Raw genomic sequence first — 22,763 nt, 5'->3', positions numbered from 1 at the left:
ATTGTGTTTTGGTGTGCAATAAACTGTACTCTCTCTCTTTCTCTCTCTCTAAAATTGGATATAACCCTTATTACAATATGTTTGAAAGCAATGCAATTAATGTAACGTGAATCAGGAAGTACAAGAAATCACCGTCTCGCAGGCTTATGGAGTAGACCCTCAAGATTTGCTTAAATGAATGAATTATGCTTGTTTCACAGTTCGCATATATTTTAATAACGAATCGCATCATATAACGCGTTACATCCTTTTAAAATTACATTTCAAGACATATCTTTTATTTTTAATTTATTATTTTGTATATATGTAATATGTCCATGCTATTTTTCACCGCGTCATCTTAATTTCTACCGCAAAATTACTACCAATACATAATAATTATTAAAATTCTAAGACAACAATTTTATATAATTCAAGACATATTATATGTTCGTACTATTTCTTCATAGTGTTATGATAAATCAATAAAGTTTTAAGAAACGTTATAGTCAATTTTACCGAACATATTTTCGGACCCCGAATACCTTTTATGTGACTTTAATACTCCCAGGAGAGACAATGAGACGTTAACAGCGTTAGAATCACACATAACTACCGTTTTATCCTTTGGAGGAAATATCGAGGGCTTATCTTGCCATCATGACGCTACAAATTTTACGCGATTAGCTCTCGCCATAACAGAACTAAAAAGAACGTTTATTACACCTGCAGGACTCAGATAGTTGCATCCAAGTGATGCTTACGGCTAATACGGCTTTAGTGGCATCGAAATTATTATTACGTTACATTTTAGAATTTTTGGAGCCGTTTTTATGCTTCAACGTTTAATACCGAAACTAAACAGATTAAAACGTAAAAAATGACACACAGGTACTTACTTATCTGTTACAAAAGGTCCGACATTACCGCTCATGAAAATGAATTTACCCGAAATTTTTTTAAGCGCTTTTTATGGCGCGCCAGACATTTTTGAGCAAAATAATTAAGTATGTCTGATAACGGGGTCAAAACCTAAATTCCCTACTGTCCGCTCCGCTGCATCATCACAATTGGTGGGCACACAGCCGAAGATAATCCGGCCGCGTACTGGCTCGTCGCCAGCCGGCCATACTGCGGACTTTTCAATGAACCCATTCGGACGGAATATCTCTTCCAATGTTTCCATAAAAGAAATCAAGCAATAGAAAATTTTTACTGAACTTCCAAATTGTCATATTTACTCTTCTTTTTTTTAAGTGAGCTTAAAATCGAAATAAATTGGATGAAAACTACTCCTTCGAACCAAGCACTTAGGAAAATTTTTCAATGCGATCGTCACAATTCATTCGTTTTTATATTTTTAGAGTCGCACAAGAATACGTTCTGCATAATAATATGTCTACTCCACTGTAATATTTTGAAAATAAAACGAGACGAACATGGTATATATACGTGCAGTGTACAACTACGTAGAATTGGAGTGAAGTCTTATAGCGAAATGAAACTTTTGAGCAATGACCTGAACGGTACACAATTTGTGTCCGTCGATTCGTCAGTACAATTTCTCCGTCGGATATTTAATTCTTTAAATATAAAAATGAATCGCTGTTCTTTAGTCTCGCTAAAACTCGAGAACGGCTGGATCGATTTGGCTAATTTTGGTCTTGAATTATTTGTGGAAAATACCCGGAATTTTGTAACAATTTTGTTTTTCCTTCGATGTGTCCCCCGTCGGACGGATTCCTTTTGCTTGTTTTATGTTTATTTTATACAAAAGTTTAGGTCTTTTTTTATCGACTGAGGCACTACGAAGTCTGCCGGGTCAGCTAGTATTTAATAAATAAGAAATAAAGTATAGCTATAGCTTAAGAATACATAGTTCGAACAAAACTTAACAGAATACAAGTTCCATTATGTAAATTATTAACACTTTCACGTAGCAACGTTTCAATGTTGAAATATAAATAAATCTACTAACCTCCGCGTACTTCGCAGATCAGAACTAAGGCTGCACCTTCTTCCAAAGGTCCTACGACTCCAGACACATCAGCTCCTGACTTGTCATACAATAACATTTGATGAGGAGGCACTAAAAAAATAAATAACGATGAGCACAAATTTCAAACAATTGAATTGTAACATTTCGCAACTTCTTGGTTATTTTTTATTTTTTTGGGCTCTAATATTGTAACTAGATTAATGAATTTAACTACATTAATAAATATATTACTATTAACGGCGTTTTTAATTGTGTATATTACGTGATTTATAATTTCGAAATTGCATAATTTAATAACAAAATTTATTCAAATATTACTCGAGAACGTAGATTTTAAAATAAAAAATAGAGTAAATCTTAACAATTTCAGTCATGAATAGCCTCGTTTCTTAATTGGCATTTTATTTCGCTGTGAATACGCTTGATTATTATTGTAAGTAAGAGTTCTTTATATGAACAGTCCCTTTGGTTTAACAAAAGGCTTCGCAAATTACCTCTCGGTGCGAGCAGACTAATGGATTTCAATGGAGTTGCATGTATGGCGATGTAGGATTTTTTTAAATGCTTTTGTTCTGAGAAAAAGGGATTTACGTCGCCCGTCTTACGCTACGTTTTTCGACGCGTTGAACAAGGTAATTCCTTTGAAAAGCTCAGTTCTAGTTTACTCGTATTTTATAGGCCTGTTCTTTATGTTTTTATGTTCACTGGCTGAATTTATTCGAGTACGCGGAGTCGTAATGCCACAGAATAAGCCTATTAGAGTAATTATACGAACATAAAGACACGGCGATGACATAAAGTTATATATTTTTTGAAATAAAACGAAACCTAACTATACTGTAACTGTAACTGTATTGAGACCTTAGAACTTATATCTCAAGGTGGGTGGCGGCATTTACGTTGTAGATGTCTATGGGCTTCGGTAACCACTTAACACCAGGTAAGCTGTGAGCTCGTTCACCCATCTAAGCAATAAAAATTTTTTTAAAAAAAAACCTAAAGAAAATTTGCATCAGCGTTTCGAATCCAAATCAATCGTCTAAATTGGGTGGGCGATTTTCAAATTTCATTTTCGTCTAAAACACACTTATCTTCGATGGAAAATGAATTAAGGTTATCGCTCGATTAATAATGTCGAAACAATTTGATGTATTCAAATCTAATTTCCTTTTAAATTTAGCTCGTCTCCTGCAGATTTTATCTGGGCCATCGCGGAGGCGGCACTGCGGAATGTCGTTTTATCAGCAGTTGAGCAACCTCAGAGATCCCGAGTCGACAGTTCATAATTAAAATGTCTGCGCGTTGTCATCAGTTGCTGGCCGCGGTGGCTCGCGTTTCATCCTTAATCATTAAATTGATTCTTTATCACCGCTCATAATTAATGTTTGAATTTGTCAAGAAATTAATGTACTTTTAAAGTCGCCTTTCAGAGGAACATTTTAAATTATCTCACCGATAACAGTCAGCCGTATTTGAAAATTTCTCGTGGGTGAATTCTTGAAGTCTACTCTGCATCGGTATACGCCTTCGTCGTCAAGTTGCACGGAGGTCAAGGTCAGGGCCGCCGGTCGAGCGACAGTTGCGAAGTAAGCTCGTGGTCCGAAAGCGCCAGGGTCAGACCATTGCAGAGCTTTGTTGAATGAACGCCCGCGTACGTCAAAGCTGCGTTAAAATTTAATGTACATTTTTTTTAATACCAAGCGATACCTGATATATTTTTTGCTGTATCTTTGTAAATGGGCTCACGGGTCAACTCGTGTGGTTATTGCAGTCCTTGATATCACAACCTGAAACCATGCACCCATCTTCAGACATCAGATCGAATTATTGTATAACGATTACCCGGTAACTTCACGGCACAAATGGGCAACATGGTCTAATGGGCAACATGGTCTAATGGGCAACATGGGCAAATATGAAGCATTGTGCCGACGCACAATACGTTCAACCAGTTTGGATTATGCAAGTTTAAATATCTTGCGGGTTAGACTATAATTCTACCTATATAAAGTGTTAGGTACTTCTATGACACGTGGTAATGTAAACAAACAATTTATTACGTACCTTGGTTACTTTTCAAACTAAATATCTAAAGGTAATTTAAAAAATATCTTATGATTCGACACAATTTTCGCTGTAAGCAAAAAATCTGTCAAAAGCTAGAAAAGAAAGGGCCGGGCGGCTGAAGTTTTTCAATTTCCGGAGAAGGTACATTCTCTCAATCTCACAGCCTTTATCCTAATTTATACAGCAAGAAGCTTTGAGAAAGATGATTTGATTGTACACCCTGCTGTTCCAAGGTAAATTTAACAATTTAAGCACGCTTTTTATGACGGCATTATCTCCGCAAAGCGTTCACACCGCCCCGTTATTACCTCCGAGATACTTATAATTGCAATTTCATGTAATCGCCCGCTTTGGTAAGCATCCGTCGTGTTCAGTGGACGATGTTGATAACGATTCACAATCGTGCGAAAGTCATGTTCACTAAATTGCATAAATAGATTTTCCTACGAATACTAGAATGAATAAGAAGTTACTGCATATTATACAGGATTTAAAATACATTAAAAAAAAAACGATTTTCTGTAAAGTCGCTTTACTGACGAAAGTTGAACGTTTTTTATTTATTTTTTTCCTACCTAAGCTGGTAGCCTTGAGAGGCTATTCCAGCGTAACCCTAACTAGTAGGTGAGCTCACGGGGCTCAAACCTGATGACGTTGCTAACACGAACCCTAGCAAGAGCCGTGCTTCGCAGAATCTACCACCGTATCGGAAACGCGACCCACTGAGAAGATCCGGCGAGAAACTCAGTGGGCTGTGTCTGAGAGTTAATTTACTCGTCGAGCCCTTCGTCGCAAGCGACGGGTTCGACGAGAACGGTGACCGGTGCTTGAAGTACCTAGAAGCACCGTTAGTGGATCGGGAGGATCCGAGATGACGTGTTTTGGGCGACGTCGACTGCTTTCCATTCTGTCCGCAGGATCGGGAATGTAGTTACCGGCGGCTACGATGAGAGGGTTCTCGTGTCGTGCCGCTTTATCGAAGTGGCTTTTTTTTCCTACCTATGCTGATAGCCTTGAGAGGCTATTTCAGCTTCACCCTAACGTTTGTACGTGAGCTCGCGGGGCTCAACCGGAGAGTTGCTAACACTGACCCTAGCAAGAGCAGTGCTTCGCAGAATCTACCACCGGATCGGAAACGCGACCCACTGAGAAGATCCGGCGAGAAACTCAGTGGGCTGTGTCTATGGGTTAGTTCGCTCGTCGAGCCCTTCGTCGCAAGCGACGGGTTCGACGAGGACGGTGACCGGTGCTTGTGGTGTCTAAAAGCACCGTTAATGGATCAGGAGGATCAGTAATGACGTAATGGCGTATGCAAGTTTTGTAGAGTGTCACCTTATTTCTAAGGGAGTTGAACGTAACAACGTCATAAGAAAATACTGATGGAATGGTTTCATTTTTGAAAAGAAAATTTTAATTTTATTTGTTTGATAGATATTTTGTATGGACAATTGACACCACATTCACTTTTCACTGAACTTCATACTTGACGAAAACATGTAAATGTATTATTGTATAGCAACTGTCCACGCGGATGCATCGCTCACTCAAGTAGGAGAGAGACAGGTGTCGAACGCTGCCGAACGCAGAGGCCGATTGTATCTCTTTGTCGCTCGTTGCGCGCTCTCGCTTGCACTTCAAGCCTTAAATGAAACACTTCAGAGCGAGGTAACGCCGCATGAGTCATGTTTTTTCGTGCATGCAGCCGGCTCCATCGAATTATAAGACATTGTCACGTCAAAAAGAAATACAAACACTAAATACAATACTTAAGACCATGTTTTCTAAAGAGTTCTCTCGGAACCGATTCTTAAAATTGAAATTTCGGTTCAGTTTTACTTAACGTAAAATTAAAGACCTGCAAGGAAAACTAATTAAATATTCGATTAAAGAACCCATTCGCAAATAAATCATCAAACATCGCACCTTCTTTTATTTGTTCTTTATTGTACACGGAAAACATTTAACAAAAAACGAGTGATTTGGGTAAAATAACGAAATACGGTTTAAACAGTATTCATACAAAAATTTTCTTCCAGCACACCCTAATCATAATCAAAATAAACTACACTAAAAGTAATAGTAGACGAAAAAATATACAACAAAAATATCTATATATTAATACGTGAAGCAAAAACTTTGTATACCCTTTTTACAAAAATTGCGCGGACGGAGGAGTATGAAATTTTCTACACTTATAGAGAATATACAGAAGAAGTGCACAATGCTAATATTTTTTTAAAATAATGCATAAAAGATACATGAAATCCATAAAGATAACATTACACACACTACATACCATGTATTTGACGCACACACGCATGCATACTATTTATTGTCAAACTTTTGTTCTTGACGTCTGTTTTTTTTTTTTTTTTTTACCGTGTACCCTTGGCGAAATTTGTGATTATAGAAGTATAAAATACAATCATTATAGTGTACAAACTTACAATTCCAATTAATTAAAGTCGAATTTCGACTACTGCGGGACCTCTAGTCTTTTCAAAAATACTTTCATTCAAAGTTTATACAAACGAAGTGCATTATTGAACGTTAGCTCGATCTATATGTGTACGTTTTTTTTCATTATGTATTGGTTTGAAAGCCACACGTTTCAAGACGTCAAACAAAAATGATTTCCTTTGAAGAAAATAAGGTTCTTATTTCCTTTGGGCTCACAAAGGAATTGGCTTTGACTCAATCTTTTCTAAACAATTACTCGATTTTACGAATAAACTCAGCTTTTTATTTGATGGTAAAAGGTGAATGATTTTATTCAATGAATACTAGTACTAAAGACTTCAAAGGCTGGACTAATTGTCTCACGACATAATTATTTTAAGCTCAGCTTGTGGTAAGTGGTTTTGGGGAGTAATAGGCCTCACAATATGAATGTCACTTTAAGACATGAGGTCAAAGCCTCAATCGTAAACGGCTGTTCAAACCCTTCAACGCATGGTTGCTTTACGGCAATTTTTTTTTACCGAGAACCGAATATTATTAAGCTGTTCCTCTAATTTCTATCCCAAAACCTTCTCAGCTACATTGTTTGTTCTTTGATAACGAATTATTATCATACCACATATCATGAGCCCGTAGATAGGTAAATTTAAGGCTCTACTCATTTTACGTCAACTATCTACAAACAAGTTTAGGCAGTTGGTGGATATTTGCATGAGTGTACCAGGCTCACCACAAACCGGGAGAAGTGGCGGTTGCTCGTAGGGTGCATAACATCTGCCCACAGCAAAGATACTGAAGACCGCTCTGATAAGAGTGAGTTTTCATTGCAAAGATTGGTGACAAACTCACATTACACCTAGTGATTACCGGAACCCACAGACATCACAGCGTGAATGCTTCCAAAAATCCTAAGACATGATGCCGAAGTCTCGTATGTAATGGCTGTTCCACCATTTCACACGGAACTCATGACTGCTTCGCCGCAGAAATAGGCATACCTACCTACCTGTGAGGACATAAAATACGCCACAATCAGTTCCTCAGGTTAGAGCCCCGTGAGTTCATCTACTTGTCCGAATACCCTCGCATAGCCCTCTAGGCTACCAGCTTAGGTTAAAAAAAAACAACCAGTGATCTCTAGCGATCCAGAAAACTTCAATGTATGTATGTAGTTGTCATTTTTGTAAACAGAGGATGTAAAAACTATGTAAATCTGTATTCAAACGCTATTGACATGATAACTGCAACGCAATTTCAAAGTCGGCGGTTTGATAGAATTTATAGGAGACGCGTGAAGTATTTTAGATGATGTATACACATAATGTATTAGGCAAAATCATTTGAAATATATCCTTTTTTCTGTCTATTTTCGAAATCGTTTAGTCGACCAAGTTTTGCTTGCGTCAAGTACCGTGTGTGACAGTAAGACCCGTAGCCCTGGGGTATATTGACAGAGCTGGCCCTGTCGCAAATAGTCAAGTGTGATTTTCTTAACGAGCGCCGAGTGACGTCTTAAGTGTGTTTCGCTGTAGGTGTGTTCCTAACGCTAATTGGATTGCTTGTGCTCGGCTTCCGTTCATCCGTTTAAGGCACCGAAGAACGGTTCATTAGTCGGGACTTTACGCTGGTAATTAGATAGGCATTCATCGAGTTTTTGTAGGAGCCGTCTTGTAATCGAGAAGGGACGACGGCATGACGTGTACCGCTGAATGTATAAATGATGAGTGATTGTTAGAGAAATTAAGTGACTTATCCATTATTTCTTTTCATAAAATATTTGTTTTTACTAATTTTAATTTGATTTGAGTTAAAAGATTTCCTCTTATAACAATAATGAAATAAAAGACGTAACGTATCATATTACTAACATGGAGAGGAATGAAGTTTTTCAATTGATCTAGAGAGAATGGTATTATTCGGTATCCAATCGAATCCTTCTTCTGTATGCAGTCAAATGGAAGTAGTTGGTGTTTGAAAGACCTAGCGCAGAGGTGAGAGCACTAAACCACGGGATGCCGGACATATGCTTTGTAAGGCGTATATCTTTGTCCAAGCGTGGATAACCACTTCGCTCAATTCAGGAATTCCAGGTCTTTTGAGACCAAATTGGCTTTGCCGTTTAAGTCACTCCGACATTGGACCTTGCTGGAATTAATGCCGATCCAATGAATCACTATATCGGACGAAGATTGCAGGGATAACTCTTGGAATTGTGGCAATATGACAAGAGGATCCTTCTCGCAGTGAACGCGCAAACCTATGTCTTCAATGGATTGAACTCAACTAAATTCAATTCACCCCTTTAGAGACCCACTTAAGAAAGCTCCCCACTTCAATTTTGATCATTAGTTTTGATCTTCTCTCCTTCACCACGCCCCAAGAGAGACCCTGATGACCGATATATCGCGCATGCCCCGTTTTGTTATGCACATAGCAGTGCATGCCATCAATAAATGATTTACCATTAATAACCTTGAACCATGAATTTAACTTTGGAAAATAAAGTTTTATAAGAGTGAAGATCTTTCAGCTGGTACTCGTGATGGTTGCAATTATATATGGTCGTTTTGAAAAAACTCTAACTAGTTATTAGTTTGACGTGATTTTTCATTTACCTGTATATAGGTTTCCCACCACTTTTCCGGAACCAGAGCACCATGTACACGCGGTCTTCGTTGGCGTCGGGCGTGACGTCACAGGGCAAGGACGCAGTGCGCCCTAACACTGCATCCACATCGACCGTAGACACTGGAACAAAAAGAACAAAACCTTACTGCTTCCTTGTAATACGGGACTTTAAATTTATAGTTCTTCTCGGATTGGGGCAAAAAATTACATAAAAATGATTTGATATTGGCAGTGGTTAGCTTTCACCACTTTCATTATGTTTTAATGCATGATTATCAAAAATATTGTCATTCAAACTCATGCACAGATTAAACATTATTTTCAAATATTAAAAACGCTAAAACACATCGTAATACTATGTCGCAATTCATAGGACGCACGATAAAAATATCTTAGAAAAACATAAGAAATTGTCTGCAGCGGTTAATAATAATGAAAGCAAAAAGTGAAGCACAGAATCCCCCGTGTAATACATTTATTCATTAGGAGCGTAATTTAATGAAACGACGGTAAAGTTAGAATAATCGTGCGCCATCTGGATTCTGTAGGTATACTAGTAAGTAATAAAAAACACGTACATTATTCAAGGTACAGGTTCAAAATATGATCGTTAGTGTGTACTATATTTTTTTTATTGCCCTTGTAGGCAGACGAGCATACGGCCCACCTGATGGCCTTCAGCAATGCCAGAGGCAGAGCCAAGCCGATGCTGAGAGCATAGGCTCTCGGTAGGCAGCTTCAATATTTTAATCAATTGAATGTTTTTATGACGTCCGTGTTTTGGAGATCACAGTTTCTTCGGATAATACTCCAGCGAAAATACGGATCTGCGACCATTCGTGCTAGTACATTGTACTACTGTGGTACATCCCTGATCTCGTGCCTATCTTGACTTGCAAATCCATTGTCCCTTTTTCAAGTTGAAGTGAGGCAGGCGACCGGCTCAAAAGGTAATTTAAGCAAACGAATATGTAAATTTAAAGAATGACGAAAACAAAGAATCCAATTGGCAATATCTCTCTAATAACTGTTTTATTACCCAAAATATAATTCTTTTTTTTTATTGCCCTTTTTTTTTTTATTGCTTAGATGGATGGACGAGCTCACAGCCCACCTGATGTTAAGTGGTTACTGGAGCCCATAGACATCTACAACGTAAATGCGCCACCCACCTCGAGATGTAAGTTCTAAGGTCTCACTATAGTTACAACGGCTACCCCACCCTTCGAACCGAAACGCATTACTGCTTCACGGCGGAAATAGGCGGGGTGGTGGTACCTACCCGTGCGGACTCCCAAGAGGTCCTACTTCCAGCCCTTGAAGGCAGACGAGCATACGGCCTACCTGATGGTGAGTGATTACCGTCGCCCATGGACTTCAGCAATGCCAGGGGCAGAGCCAAGCCACTGCCTATAAAGTATATAACTATAGTATAGATAGATAGTTATTATTTATCTGTGAGTATATGTTTCTTATTAATTTTATTATATAGAAAATGTAAAAGGCACGTAAAAACCGACCACAATACCCGACTACCCTAACGAACGTAAAATATTATTCAATTAACAAACTGACCATAAGTTGTTTTATGAGTTTCATATTTTATGAGCCGGTAATGCATTGCGAAGGCAGCTAGCAGACGCCAGTAGCGCTGCGTAGATTCCGCACGTCATCTGATTTCTGATTGCTTTACATTGCGGGAGGTGTAAAAAGCGGTTGTTATTGAAATTTAATTTTAGACCGAGATTTATTCGTTTTTAATATTCCAATACAATTTTACACTCAAAAAATTACAGCTAAATTGTATAATACCTATATATTGTAGTTATTACCAAAATATCTCATATTTATTTCTAACTAGTGAAACCCACATATATAATGTTTACTGTATGCACTAGGTTTGTGCTCCTAATTCTTCTTTCCTTTCTCGGACCTACTGGAAGAGATTTCAACATGAAATAAGTAGTGCCCTTGTACTCTATGTCCTTATTGTCGTGTTTTTTCTAACAGTTGTGTGTACGAAAATAAATATTTCGTTGCGCCTTTCGAAAAATAAACATTTAATAAAAATAACTAGCGCACCACTCACGTCAATTGTATTGTCAATTGATGTAAAACAAAAACCAATTATTAAGTACCATCAATGGAATAATAAGTACCAAGTATCAAGTGAAGTGGAAAAAACTTCGCATGCACTAGGTTATCAAACAAATGTTGTCTATACTACATTCAGTTTTCAGTCTATTTACATTTATTTGACAGGATCATTAGAACTGCTTTCATATGCGTTACGTGGCTACGTACAGCAGTAGAGGGTAAGTTTTGTTTTTGACGTGACAACGTCTTATAATTCGATGGAGCCGGCTGCACGCACGAAAAAACATGACTCGTGCGGCGTTACCTCGCTCTGAGGCGTATTTTCTTATGACGTTGTCATGTTTAACTATCGTCAGTAAACCGACTTTACAGACAACCGATTTAATGAGAAACAAGAACACTTTTTCATTGAAAATGTTAAAATTCCACAACACCGTACATTGTGGATCGCTAAAAATTCAACGATGTCGGATGAAGTGGGCATTCAGACTCAACTGCGCTCACTTTAGGGCGGACATTTATCTCGGCCAAGTTAATTGGGGCCTTTTGTTTCCTCGCATTTATACGTGTCCAAAAACTTAGGTGCGCGCAATTTTCTTCGGCAATTTCCTTACTTGCAAACACACGCTGCGGAAATGTAGATTTACGTAATAAAGCGGGTCTGAAACTCAATTTTCTGACACAAAGAGATGCTCAAGGCGTCACTGCGGATAGTGTTTTGAACTCATCATGATTTCACTGACTACAATAATAGCATGGTATCGCTCCGAGCGATACATTATGCAAACTGTAATGTAACTAAATACGTGTCGAGGTTACGTTCGTTGTGAGCGCATGTAGGTTAAAACTTTGAGGCTCAATTTCATTTTAATATCTTTTAACTACCTTCAAAGTCAGACAAGCAAGAAATTACACTCACCTAAAAATTATGCTAATGAAAACTTTTGAAAGAACGGATCGTGCATTTGAAAAATAATAATTAAAGTTTAGATTTTTTTTTAAACTAATGTAAACGAAGGTACATCAGTGTTGTATGACTTAAGAATATTATCATGTTATTATTTTTATTGCTTAGATTGGCAGACGAGCTCACAGCTCACGTGGTGTTAGCTGGTTATCATAGCCTTCCTAACCTTGAAAAGTGAGTCTGAAGTCTCAGTATAACGGCCTCACCCTTCAAGACAGAACGCATTACTGATTCGCACAGAGAATCAGCCATACCTACCCGTTAGGTTATGTTACAGACTCTTAAGATGCCCTACCATCCGAAATTACGCAAATTACATTATAAATTTTCGGCTTAGCTCTTTATAACACTACCTTATTCCTTCATAGTGCAAGTCATTCGTGAACAAGTCCGAAATACATATATCAGTAGATAAATTGGTACCAGCCTGTGGTGTTAGATTAGAAATTAAAATCTTAAAAAAAAACGCTTAGGTATGTAACAAACGGATCTAACAATTAATTTCATCTTTTTTCCCTGTTAATAATACTTACTGTTCATTGACAATATTGGAGCGAAATTATAATATTACTAGCCGTACTCGCCCGCTTCGCTGAGCATTTAAAATTAACATTATTATTTATTGTCATTATTATTAGGGAGTCCAACGCTCATATAAATAAGAGCCTATCCATTAAGTACATGTATTTTCTACATGGATACCAAGTTTCAAGTTAATCGGATGCATGGTTGAGTAGTTATAACGGAACATCCCTAAAAACAACTGTAGATTTATATATTAGTATAGATTAGTAGGGTCATCGGTCCTTAGCGCGTGTGCATTGTAGTCGGCGAAAATGATGCTTAAAGATTCCTTTGCATACAAACAAACATTAACCAAGCTAATAAAAGCATGTTAAAAAGAGACGTAGCAGCCAGCTAGCTCAGTAAGGAATTGGTAGGATTATCGACCAGAAAGAAAACAAAGGTGCTTATTATGTAGCACTAGCATTAGGGCTGCATACATACCAAGTTACCGCGCCGAACAGGTCGGCCCGAAACGACTTTGATCACGCGAACGTTTTGATTCCCACCCGAAATCAAAAGATTTATCGACGATACTGATCCGATCAACATTGCCTAACTTTAATTTATATCATAGACTCAAAAATAAGCAAGGAAGTGTAAGGAATATAACAGATTCTCGCGTCAATTGAGATAACAAATACCAACTCAAGTTATCCGTGATATTTTCTAAAAACTTCCTGCTATTTTCTGTTTGTATCTTGATGAGGATTTTTTCAGGATAATTCCACTTTTTTCTTTTAATTTTCACACCATATGCCAGCAGAGCAGAGCAGAGCTTGTTCCTAATTTTTTCGACCGCTTTTTTTAAAATTTATTGTTTAGATGGGTGAACGAGCTCATAGCCCACCTGGTGTTAAATGGTTACAGGAGCCCATAGACATAAACGGGCCACCCACCTTGAGATATAAGTTCTAAGGTCTCAAGTATAGTTACAACGGCTGCCCCACCCTTCGAACCGAAACGCATTACTACTTCACGGCAGAAATAGGTAGGGTGGTGGTACCTACCCGCACGGACTCACAAGAGGCCCTACCTAGCTTCTGCTACTTCCTCCGGTCTGCAAACGCATGTGTATGCATCTTATATGGGTATTGCTCTGAGAAATTGCCACCGGAGTAGAGTTCATAGATACTGTATATAATCGTTTTCAGAGATCATACATAACACATAATGTTTAGGTATGTATATTTCTTCCCTGCTACTTCCTGAGCGCTGTCGTAATTCAAACGAGGATCGTGTAGGCAGCGGCTTGCCATCTGACGTCCGTGAGTGAAATGATCACCATCAGATGCGGCATATGCACAAAGACAATAATATGACATACAGTTAGCTGTGAAATTAAATCCCGCTAATTTGAAATAAGAAGCAAAAGCTCTTTACAAATGGTACAAAATATAGAGAGTGCCAAAATACCTTTGCGAGTTCAGAGGCTCCATCAAGCACATACTTATGCCAGCTTTATTTTATTACACGTTGTTTTACTAGAAAATCTCATAAATTCAAACATAACATCGAAAAATTAAAGTGAACATAAAGTATGCTAAGCGTACGCAGTAAAAGTGGATATTTAGAGAAAATTTAAGACTCAAAGTACTTGTTTATTTTGCAAGCTCAACAAATACGCGTAATGTTAGCTGTACACGGCTTTCCAGGTTAATCTTTTGACACCGCAAAATTATCTGAGAGCTGTTGTTTTATGTCTATGAGACAGTTTTCGTGTATTTTCATTTTTTAAAGTTAGATTTTCGCTAGGTAAACTTTGTTGTAAGTTATTCTATGCCAATAAAAAAATACATTCTAGTTGAACATGAGATGTGAATCAAATGATCTGATTTTCCGATGCAGCTGTGTTTTATTTTGTGAATTTTAACATTTAAATATTATAGTTATCGCAAAGCTAACTAAATACACCGTCCGGTCGTTTCAAAAACTATCGGGACAACAAACAAACATACAGCAAAGAGACAAAAAGCTTAATATATTTTATTTATTTATCTTCATGTGCATTTAGAAAAAATCTGTTATTTCAACATTACAAGCATACCATTCCACCATTACCATAGATTTAGTAATTCCATTGAAATCTTCGTGCCTCAATGGCTTTTGAAAAAGTCAACTTTAATTTCCGATCACTACAGCTTGACCTATCAGCTGATTGGCTAGGAAAACCAGTGTAATAGTCCGCGGCGTTCTCTAATCTATTATTCAATTCGAATTCATCTGACGCGAAGACTGAAAATCGATTTGAAAATCGCTCGGCATGTCCGCAATGATACACCTACTGACTCCCTAGGTATCTACGTGACTCGAATTCATATTTCAACATCTTTGTTCTGTGTCGCACAAATCTTATAATATCTTTACTGTTTTTGTATTTTCTTTATTTAAGCTTTTTATGCTTTATCTATATTGGAATGGAATCGATTATGCAAGAACTTGTTGGGCACAGAAGACGATTTCGTTTCTCTTCAGATTAGATTATTAGAATTATGATTTAAAACAAGTGAAGAGATCGTTTCTCTTCACTTTTTCTAAATCCAAAATTGCTTTGAACTAGTATCATAGATAAATAAACTCATCATCCCCCTTTTAGCTATCTTTGTACGCAGGAGCAAACGGCCACCTTCACTCACCCAGGGACATAGCCAAGCCGCCGCCAACCGTTGAAGACTCTCCTCCACACCTTTATATATATCACAAATAGTTACCGGAAACTACAGACATCAGCAGCGGAGGCAACGCAGTATCGGTCACTTTGGAGTGGCAACCGCGTGGCAGGAGAAGACCTGGTCGCCCTTGGTGATGCACCGTGGATAGCGAGTTGAGGACTGCCGGCCTGATCTGGTGCGATGTTAAGGTAGAAACGTAAGACATGGTGAAGTCTGATGGCCTGAAGCATGAGACGTCCGGTGCATTCGTATCTAGCGATGCACCGGTGTTCGAATCCCGCAGGCAGGTACCAATTTTTCTAATGAAATACGTACTTAACAAATGTTCGCGATTGACTTCCACGGTGAAGCAATAAGATCGTGTAATAAAAATCAAACCCGCAAAATTTTAATTTGCGTAATTACTGGTGGTAGGACCTCTTGTGAGTCCGCACGGGTAGGTACCACCGCCCCGCCTATTTCTGCCGTGAAGCAGTAATGCGTTTCGGTTTGAAGGGTGGGGCAGCAGCTGTGACTATACTGGACTTTAGAACTTATATCTCAAGGTGTGTGGCGCATTTACGTTGTAGATGTCTATGGGCTCCAGAAACCACTTAACATCAGGTGGGCTGTGAGCTCGTCCACAAACCTAAGCAATAAAAAAAAAAGTGAAGACAGATTGTGACTAAACAACATCAAACAACAACACAACAAACAAACACAATCAAAACACATTTCGTCGAAGCGCATCTAAAAATCATCATTAATAATATAATGACAGATAGATATGAAGTAAATTGATTCTGAATTATTAATATACCTCATTTCCAATATTTTGCACTGTACGTGATAAATTCGTCGAACAAACAACCACGTAATTTCATAAATACGCTTTGATCGATCACGTTAGGATCAAAAACCCTCGCAGCTTAACGTGGATAATCTTTTTTTTTTTAATATTTATTGTTTGACGTATAATCGAATTAAGATTTATAATTTTTCGTTAAGGCCAAATCTTAAGGAACGATAGTCTGCCAGGTCATTCACTAGAAAAAAGTAACAGCGGTCGTCCCTAGCTTACAGAATCTCGAGTCTCAGTCAAAAGTTGTGGTATTACAAAAAAACTACGTACGAGTTATGTAGCCATAATCAGCATATTACAGGATAGCCCTTTGTAATCAGATAACGTTCACAACATCATCACTGCTTAATTTGGTAATTAAGTTTAGATAGCATGTACGTATAATGTTCACTACATTCAATACCAGGAAATAGAATGATGTAAATCCCTTGTTTGTAATATAATATATAAACATAAGATCTTTGTTATTAAAACAACCCGATCCTGTAGACTTAACGGTAAACAGTCGCCATTGCCCAAAACATATCATTTCGAACCTCCCAATCCACTATCGGTGACTTTAGGTGGTACTTCAAGCACCGGCCACCGTTTTTGCCGAACCCCTCGCTTGCGACGAAGGTTTCGGGAAGCAAATTAACCCTCAGACACGGCCCACTGAGTTTCGCGCCGGATCTTCTCAGTGGATTGCATATCCGATCCAGTGGTAGATTCTGCGAAGCATTGCTCTTGCTGGAGTTGGTATTAGCAACGTCCTCAGGTGAGAGCCCCGTGAGCTCACCTACGCGCCCGGTTACGCTGGCATAGCCCCCTAAATTACCAGATTATGTAGTAAAAAATAAATAAAACAATCCTTAACCATCCTCTGCCTTTAACGGTAACCCTGTTGTTTTTTTTTAAAAAAGACTATCGCCCTAATCCACGTCATAACCTACGTAATTTTTTTTTTAATAATCATAGAAAAGCGTTTTTACTAAATCATATAAATTTTCCCTATACGCACAATAATCATAGCTGATGGTTTTATAAATTCATTTTCAAGTTGATAAAGCGCCTATCCCATTTACTGTTCGCGTGACTGTTTATAATGCTTTATAACACTAGCTTTCGTTCTAATTGTATTAATGATACGAATTAATAAAGCACGAAGATAATGAGGCATGTTACACGCGTCATATAATTAATGTTACTTTAATTAAGGCCCGACCACATTCACCTACTGTATTCGAGGAAAATTATACAATAAAATACTTGGAATGTTTTCGTTAGAAATACATAACTAATGTTTTCTTTCTGTTTTCAAGCGTACTCTTGATGGTATAATTAAATAAGTACAGTATATTTTTTTAATTGAAATTCACTACGTTAGATTCAATTTTATCTGACCTTCTTTCATCTACTATTGACATAATATTCTGCAAAGCAATTATAATTATTGGCCGGTACATGACAAGGACATAAATTACATAATTAAGAATTAAACCTCACAAAAGATACAAAAAACACGACGATTTTTTTTTTTATTTCTTTGATGGATATACGAGCTCACAGCCCACCTGGTGTTAAGTGGTTACTAAAGGCCCATAGACATCTATAATGTAAATGCGCCAACTTAAGATATAAATTCTAAGGTCACAATTATACCTATAGTTACAACGGCTGCCCTATCCTTCAAACCGAAACTCATTACTGCTTCACGGCAGAAATAGGCAGGATGGTGGTTACTGTTGTCTTTGTCTTAAAATAGTATTTGGTTTCTTTCCTACTTATTTGATGCTGACTGTTAATGTAATTTAAATCTTCTTCAACCCGTATCCACCTGTAGGTCTCTTGTGTGAGTGGTGTGGTGGTGGTAGGTGCGAAGGCACACAATTCTTTTCGGTCTCTTGCCTAGTAACTAATTGAAATAACATGACATTATTCTTATGTGGGTACCATTTTCTAACAGCACATTTATAAGAACATAATTGTGAATTTAAAATATTTATACGGCTTTATACTACTGACAACAACATTATAATATACTGCGACTTAAATACAATCCCTCTCCATTTGCTGAAACTTAATAAGCTTTGTACAATACAGAAAAAATGATGAGCAATCTTTGTTACATTCCAACTTTAGAAGAACTTGTGATGTTTTTATTTATTAATAAAAAGCCCCCGAGTAACGTTCAACAAGTCTCTTCTATAAAGTTGTATATTTTCATGAGCATTTGGAAGTTAAACGCCTTGTTAATAAAGTATTTCTATAATATATGTCCATACATATAATAATAATAATTATTATTATTATAAAATTTTATTATAGTATGTATTTACTTTCGAGGTTAAATGCGCGTGCACTACCTACAATGACCACTTACAAACGGGAGTGGTAATTGTAGGTCATGGTTCTTCAGCAATGTCACTGGTACAGTCCAGTGACTTCGTACTGTTGACGACACGTCAAAACGTTCGAGAAACAAATTCCAAGGCTTAGGCAATCCAGGACTAGGACTAGGACCCACCAGTTTTTGAATACGTCAATCAATCAAGTTAATGATAATAATTATTTTGATCACTATATTTGCTATAATATAAAACATATCAAGCACATCCCTAAGCATCGAATATTATTACAAACTAGTGATCCCGCAGTAGTCGAAATTCAAGTATAATTAATTGGAATTGTATAATAAGTTTGTACACTATTATGATTGTATTTTACACTTCTATAGTCACAAATTTCGCCAAGGCTACACTATAAAAAATATTAATAAAGACAAACAATATTTAATCTATTCTCAATTTGACCACAGACGTCAAGAACAAAAGTTTGACAATAAATAGTATGCACGCATGTGTGCGTCAAATACATGGTATGTAGTGTGTCTAATATTTTCTTTATTGATTTACTGTGTCTTTTAGGCATTATTTAAAAAAAATTAGCATTGTGCACTTCTTCTCTATATTCTCTATAAGTGTGGAAAATTTCATACTCCTCCGTCCGCGCAATTTTCGTAAAAAGGGATACAAAGTTTTTGATTCACGTATTAATATATAGATAAACTCGGACTTGCACTAGCTACTTGTGTATCCAGTCAACTTGTTAAAGTAACGACAAATTTTCATTCAGTAAAATGAATCTAAAATCTGAACTGTCATAATTTGTAGAATATTGAAATCAAAAGACTACGTTTTGTCCACTTCGTGAAGTTTCAAATTCGAGAGAAATTAGTGTCCATTTTCATGGAATGTTCTAGTAAATTATTTCTCAATTTAATTTAGTTTCATTACGTTTGATAAGAAAATCGGATTTAGACATTTCTAAATTTGAATAAAAGTTTTTATCTCACTAAATACAACAGAAATAGCAAAGTTCGTGAATAAAAAGCTTTTAGGATAACGACATAAAATATAAAACTGGTTGCTCCATAGATTAATACTAACGATGAATGGTGGTAGCGGATATTATGAGCCTGCAGGGATCCCATTTTTTCACATATTTCTGCCGCGAAACAATTATGCGATCCAGAGTGAATGAAGTATGTGATCATTGAGGACTCGATCTCATGTTCACTAGATTAGGTGTGAATTCTTTCGTATTAATGCAACGCATGGTTCCTATTCAATTTAGCACAAATATATAATTCAAGTTTATTTAAAAAAATGCAATCTTTATTCTAATCTGCTAATCTGAAATTGAACATTGGATTGTTTAGTGTAAGTCTTCACGCACCTTTTTACTAAAATCGATACTTATTGAGTGTGTAAGCATCTATAATCTACTACATTATTATTAGACGTTCGCTATGTTCGTACGTAAAATCGTACTCAGACGTGAGTCTTCCAGTAAACCACAGATCAGATTTTTAAGCTATTGCATAGCTTTTATCGCAGGCTTAGAGGCGGCGACCGAATCAAGAAATTCCGTAACGAAAATAAAACCTAACACTCCCACTCCGCCCACCATGTAGCCCGCGTTCAACACATTCACACGTTGCTATTGTGTAGTGTTTGTGAATAAGCATGCCGCGTGACATTGCACAGCATGCGCATCATGAAAAGTCTGCCCATATCTCTCTTGCGCGGTCTAGTTTATGAGTGTGAAGGGGACAGTTAATGTTTTGCTTTTGTTAATGTTTATAAATATAGCGTGGTCTTATTTTATTATTATTGTTTTAATATTAAATTGTGATTGTCTATACTAATATTATAAAGAGGAAAGATTTGTTTGTTTGTTTATTTCGAATAGGCTCCGAAACTACTGGACCGATTTGAAAAATTATTTTTCCATTAGAAGCCGACATTGTCCCTGATGAACATAGGCTACTTTTTTTTTATTTTTTTTATATTTTTTTTTTGGTTTCATGGTGTTTTAATGTTTCCGAAGCGAAGCGAGGGCGGGTCGCTAGTCTAATTATAAATGCATAAGTTGATAAAAATGCTATGCAATAATTTTACCGCGGTAGTCCCCGAGTGCCACACGTGTTTTTTATGTTTCATTTTTTCGATTTTCGCGTATTACTTCCGCACATTCTCCACTCAATTTGACGACAACGTCTACGGGGTCCGCTAGTTTATATCATTTATTAACATATACATCATTATGTTATATAATTATAAGTTTTACGATCAATAATTAAACACATACAATACTTTATATTATATTTGCAACAATTCTTTGAATAAATACAATGACATGAATATCCATTAGAGTTCTAGTGGTAGCTATATATTAGCTACATATATATCATTAATCAAATTATTTCGACACAGTATCGGCGTCGTCAGGATCTTTAAGCCGTTCGTTAGCTTCATAGGGACTAAATAGCTACATTCGAGAAACCTCGAACGTAGTTTAGTCTATGGTTCGTTAGTGATCTGAGTGCATTCTCGCTACGTCTTTGAATCGATCGACATCAATTTCAATCGCGAAAATGTCATTTATAAATTAATTAAAATATTAGAGCACCACCACCCCAGCAGAGGGTAATAGGAAAGCATGATGATGATGATTCGGTCCAATAAACTTTGTACTTTGTTAAACTTTGTACTGGTGCTTTTGGCACTTCAGAGGATAGTGGTAATAGCATCAATGCACTTCAAATGGTACGCTAGTATTTTGAATTTATGTATGAAATATTTAGTGTGTATGAAATACTCTTCATTCACTATTCAGTCTATTCTTCTATGGAATGCGCTCCCACTCAAAATAAGGTCGGCCACTACACGTGAAGCGTTTAAGACGAAGGTTCGAGAACTGTTTCTCAGAGAGTTAGCAGAGTCATCTAATTGATAATATTTGTTTATATATGTTTTTATATGTATATATTTATGATATGTATTTATTTAAGTACGAGTATTTGTATCTATAAATATTATGTATGTTATATATACACATATGTTTAATATCACCTTCACACTACACCTACCAAGCTTCATCTCTGCACTCCCCTAAGGTAGACTGTTAGAGAATGCCTATGGCATTAAGTCCGCCTTTATACTTTCTAGTTTTTTTTTTTTTTTTTTTTATGATTGAAACTTTACTGGTGGCCCGAAGGCCTTTCCAGTTTCACCAGGACGGGTGGGCGAGCAAAGGCTCAGCCAAGAGGGGTGGGATTTGCTAACAACTGCCCGAGCGCCTCCGAAGGAGACCTAACAACTCAAGAGCAATTGTTTCGCGAATGAATCTGCTACCGGATCGGAATCGAGACCCGCTGAGAAGATCCGGCGAGAAACTCAGCGGGCTGATGCATGGGTTAGGTTGCACGTCGATCTCTTTGTCGAGTTCGACGAGTACGGTTACCGGGGTCCCTAAGACTGCCCCTAGTATTAGAGCTGAAGGCATCTAATGCAAAGGTTATTGGATCTGATGGATCCGTAAGGACGTGTCTAGGGCGTCGACGGTGACTGGCTCCTGCATGATCAGGATTCGGGGAGTAGTCAGCGGCGGCAACGATAAGGCGATTATCATGACGCATAGCCTTATCGAAGTATCGTTCCGACGCTGACTTCATGTATTTCCGAATTGATTCGAGGCCCAGGTCGTCGTGTAGGTCAACGTTCCTCACGAACCACGGAGCCCCGACAGCTAACCTGCAAAAGCGGGATTGTAGGGATTGGAGGGTGTCTATGTGTGTGCGGGCTGCGTGAGCGAACACCACACCCGCGTAAGTCATGACGGGCCTTATGCAAGTTTTGTAAAGTGTCACCTTGTTCCGAAGGGACATTTTACTCCGCTTACAGATCATGGGGTAAAGTCTACCGAGAATAAACGCGGCACGGTCACGGACTGATTTTATATGCGGGCGGAATGTCATCGATGCATCCAGGGTAACGCCCAGGTACTTGACCTTCCTGGCCCAGGGTATGGGTTGTCTAAAGAGAGTAATCGGGGGTGTGAGATTCCTCCTCCTAATCCGGGAGGAAATCCGTGTAGAGCTTCCCCTCTGAAATAGCACCGCAGTACTTTTCGCTGGGTTGATGTCTATGCGCCATTTTCGGAACC

At 37.6% G+C, this 22,763-nt stretch overlaps 1 protein-coding gene across 2 annotated transcripts in view; it reads right to left on the bottom strand.

The window, feature by feature from the left end:
• The window catches only part of LOC114249311 (neural cell adhesion molecule 1), a 132,005-nt gene that overhangs the window by 21,783 nt on the left and 87,459 nt on the right, over positions 1–22,763 (bottom strand). For both annotated transcript variants that reach the window (XM_089738689.1, XM_089738690.1), the window contains exons 3-5: positions 9,121–9,253; positions 3,432–3,640; positions 1,958–2,068 (exon numbers count right to left, since the gene is read on the bottom strand). In XM_089738689.1, coding sequence (XP_089594815.1) covers positions 1,958–2,068; positions 3,432–3,640; positions 9,121–9,253 — 453 coding nt within the window. The remainder of the gene's footprint in view (positions 1–1,957; positions 2,069–3,431; positions 3,641–9,120; positions 9,254–22,763) is intronic.

This window comes from Bombyx mandarina, chromosome 25, assembly GCF_030267445.1.
Source record: "Bombyx mandarina strain Sakado chromosome 25, ASM3026744v2".
Lineage (NCBI taxonomy): Eukaryota > Metazoa > Arthropoda > Insecta > Lepidoptera > Bombycidae > Bombyx > Bombyx mandarina.
Note: the sequence above shows the minus strand (reverse complement) of the source record. Positions and strands in the feature narration are given on the sequence as shown.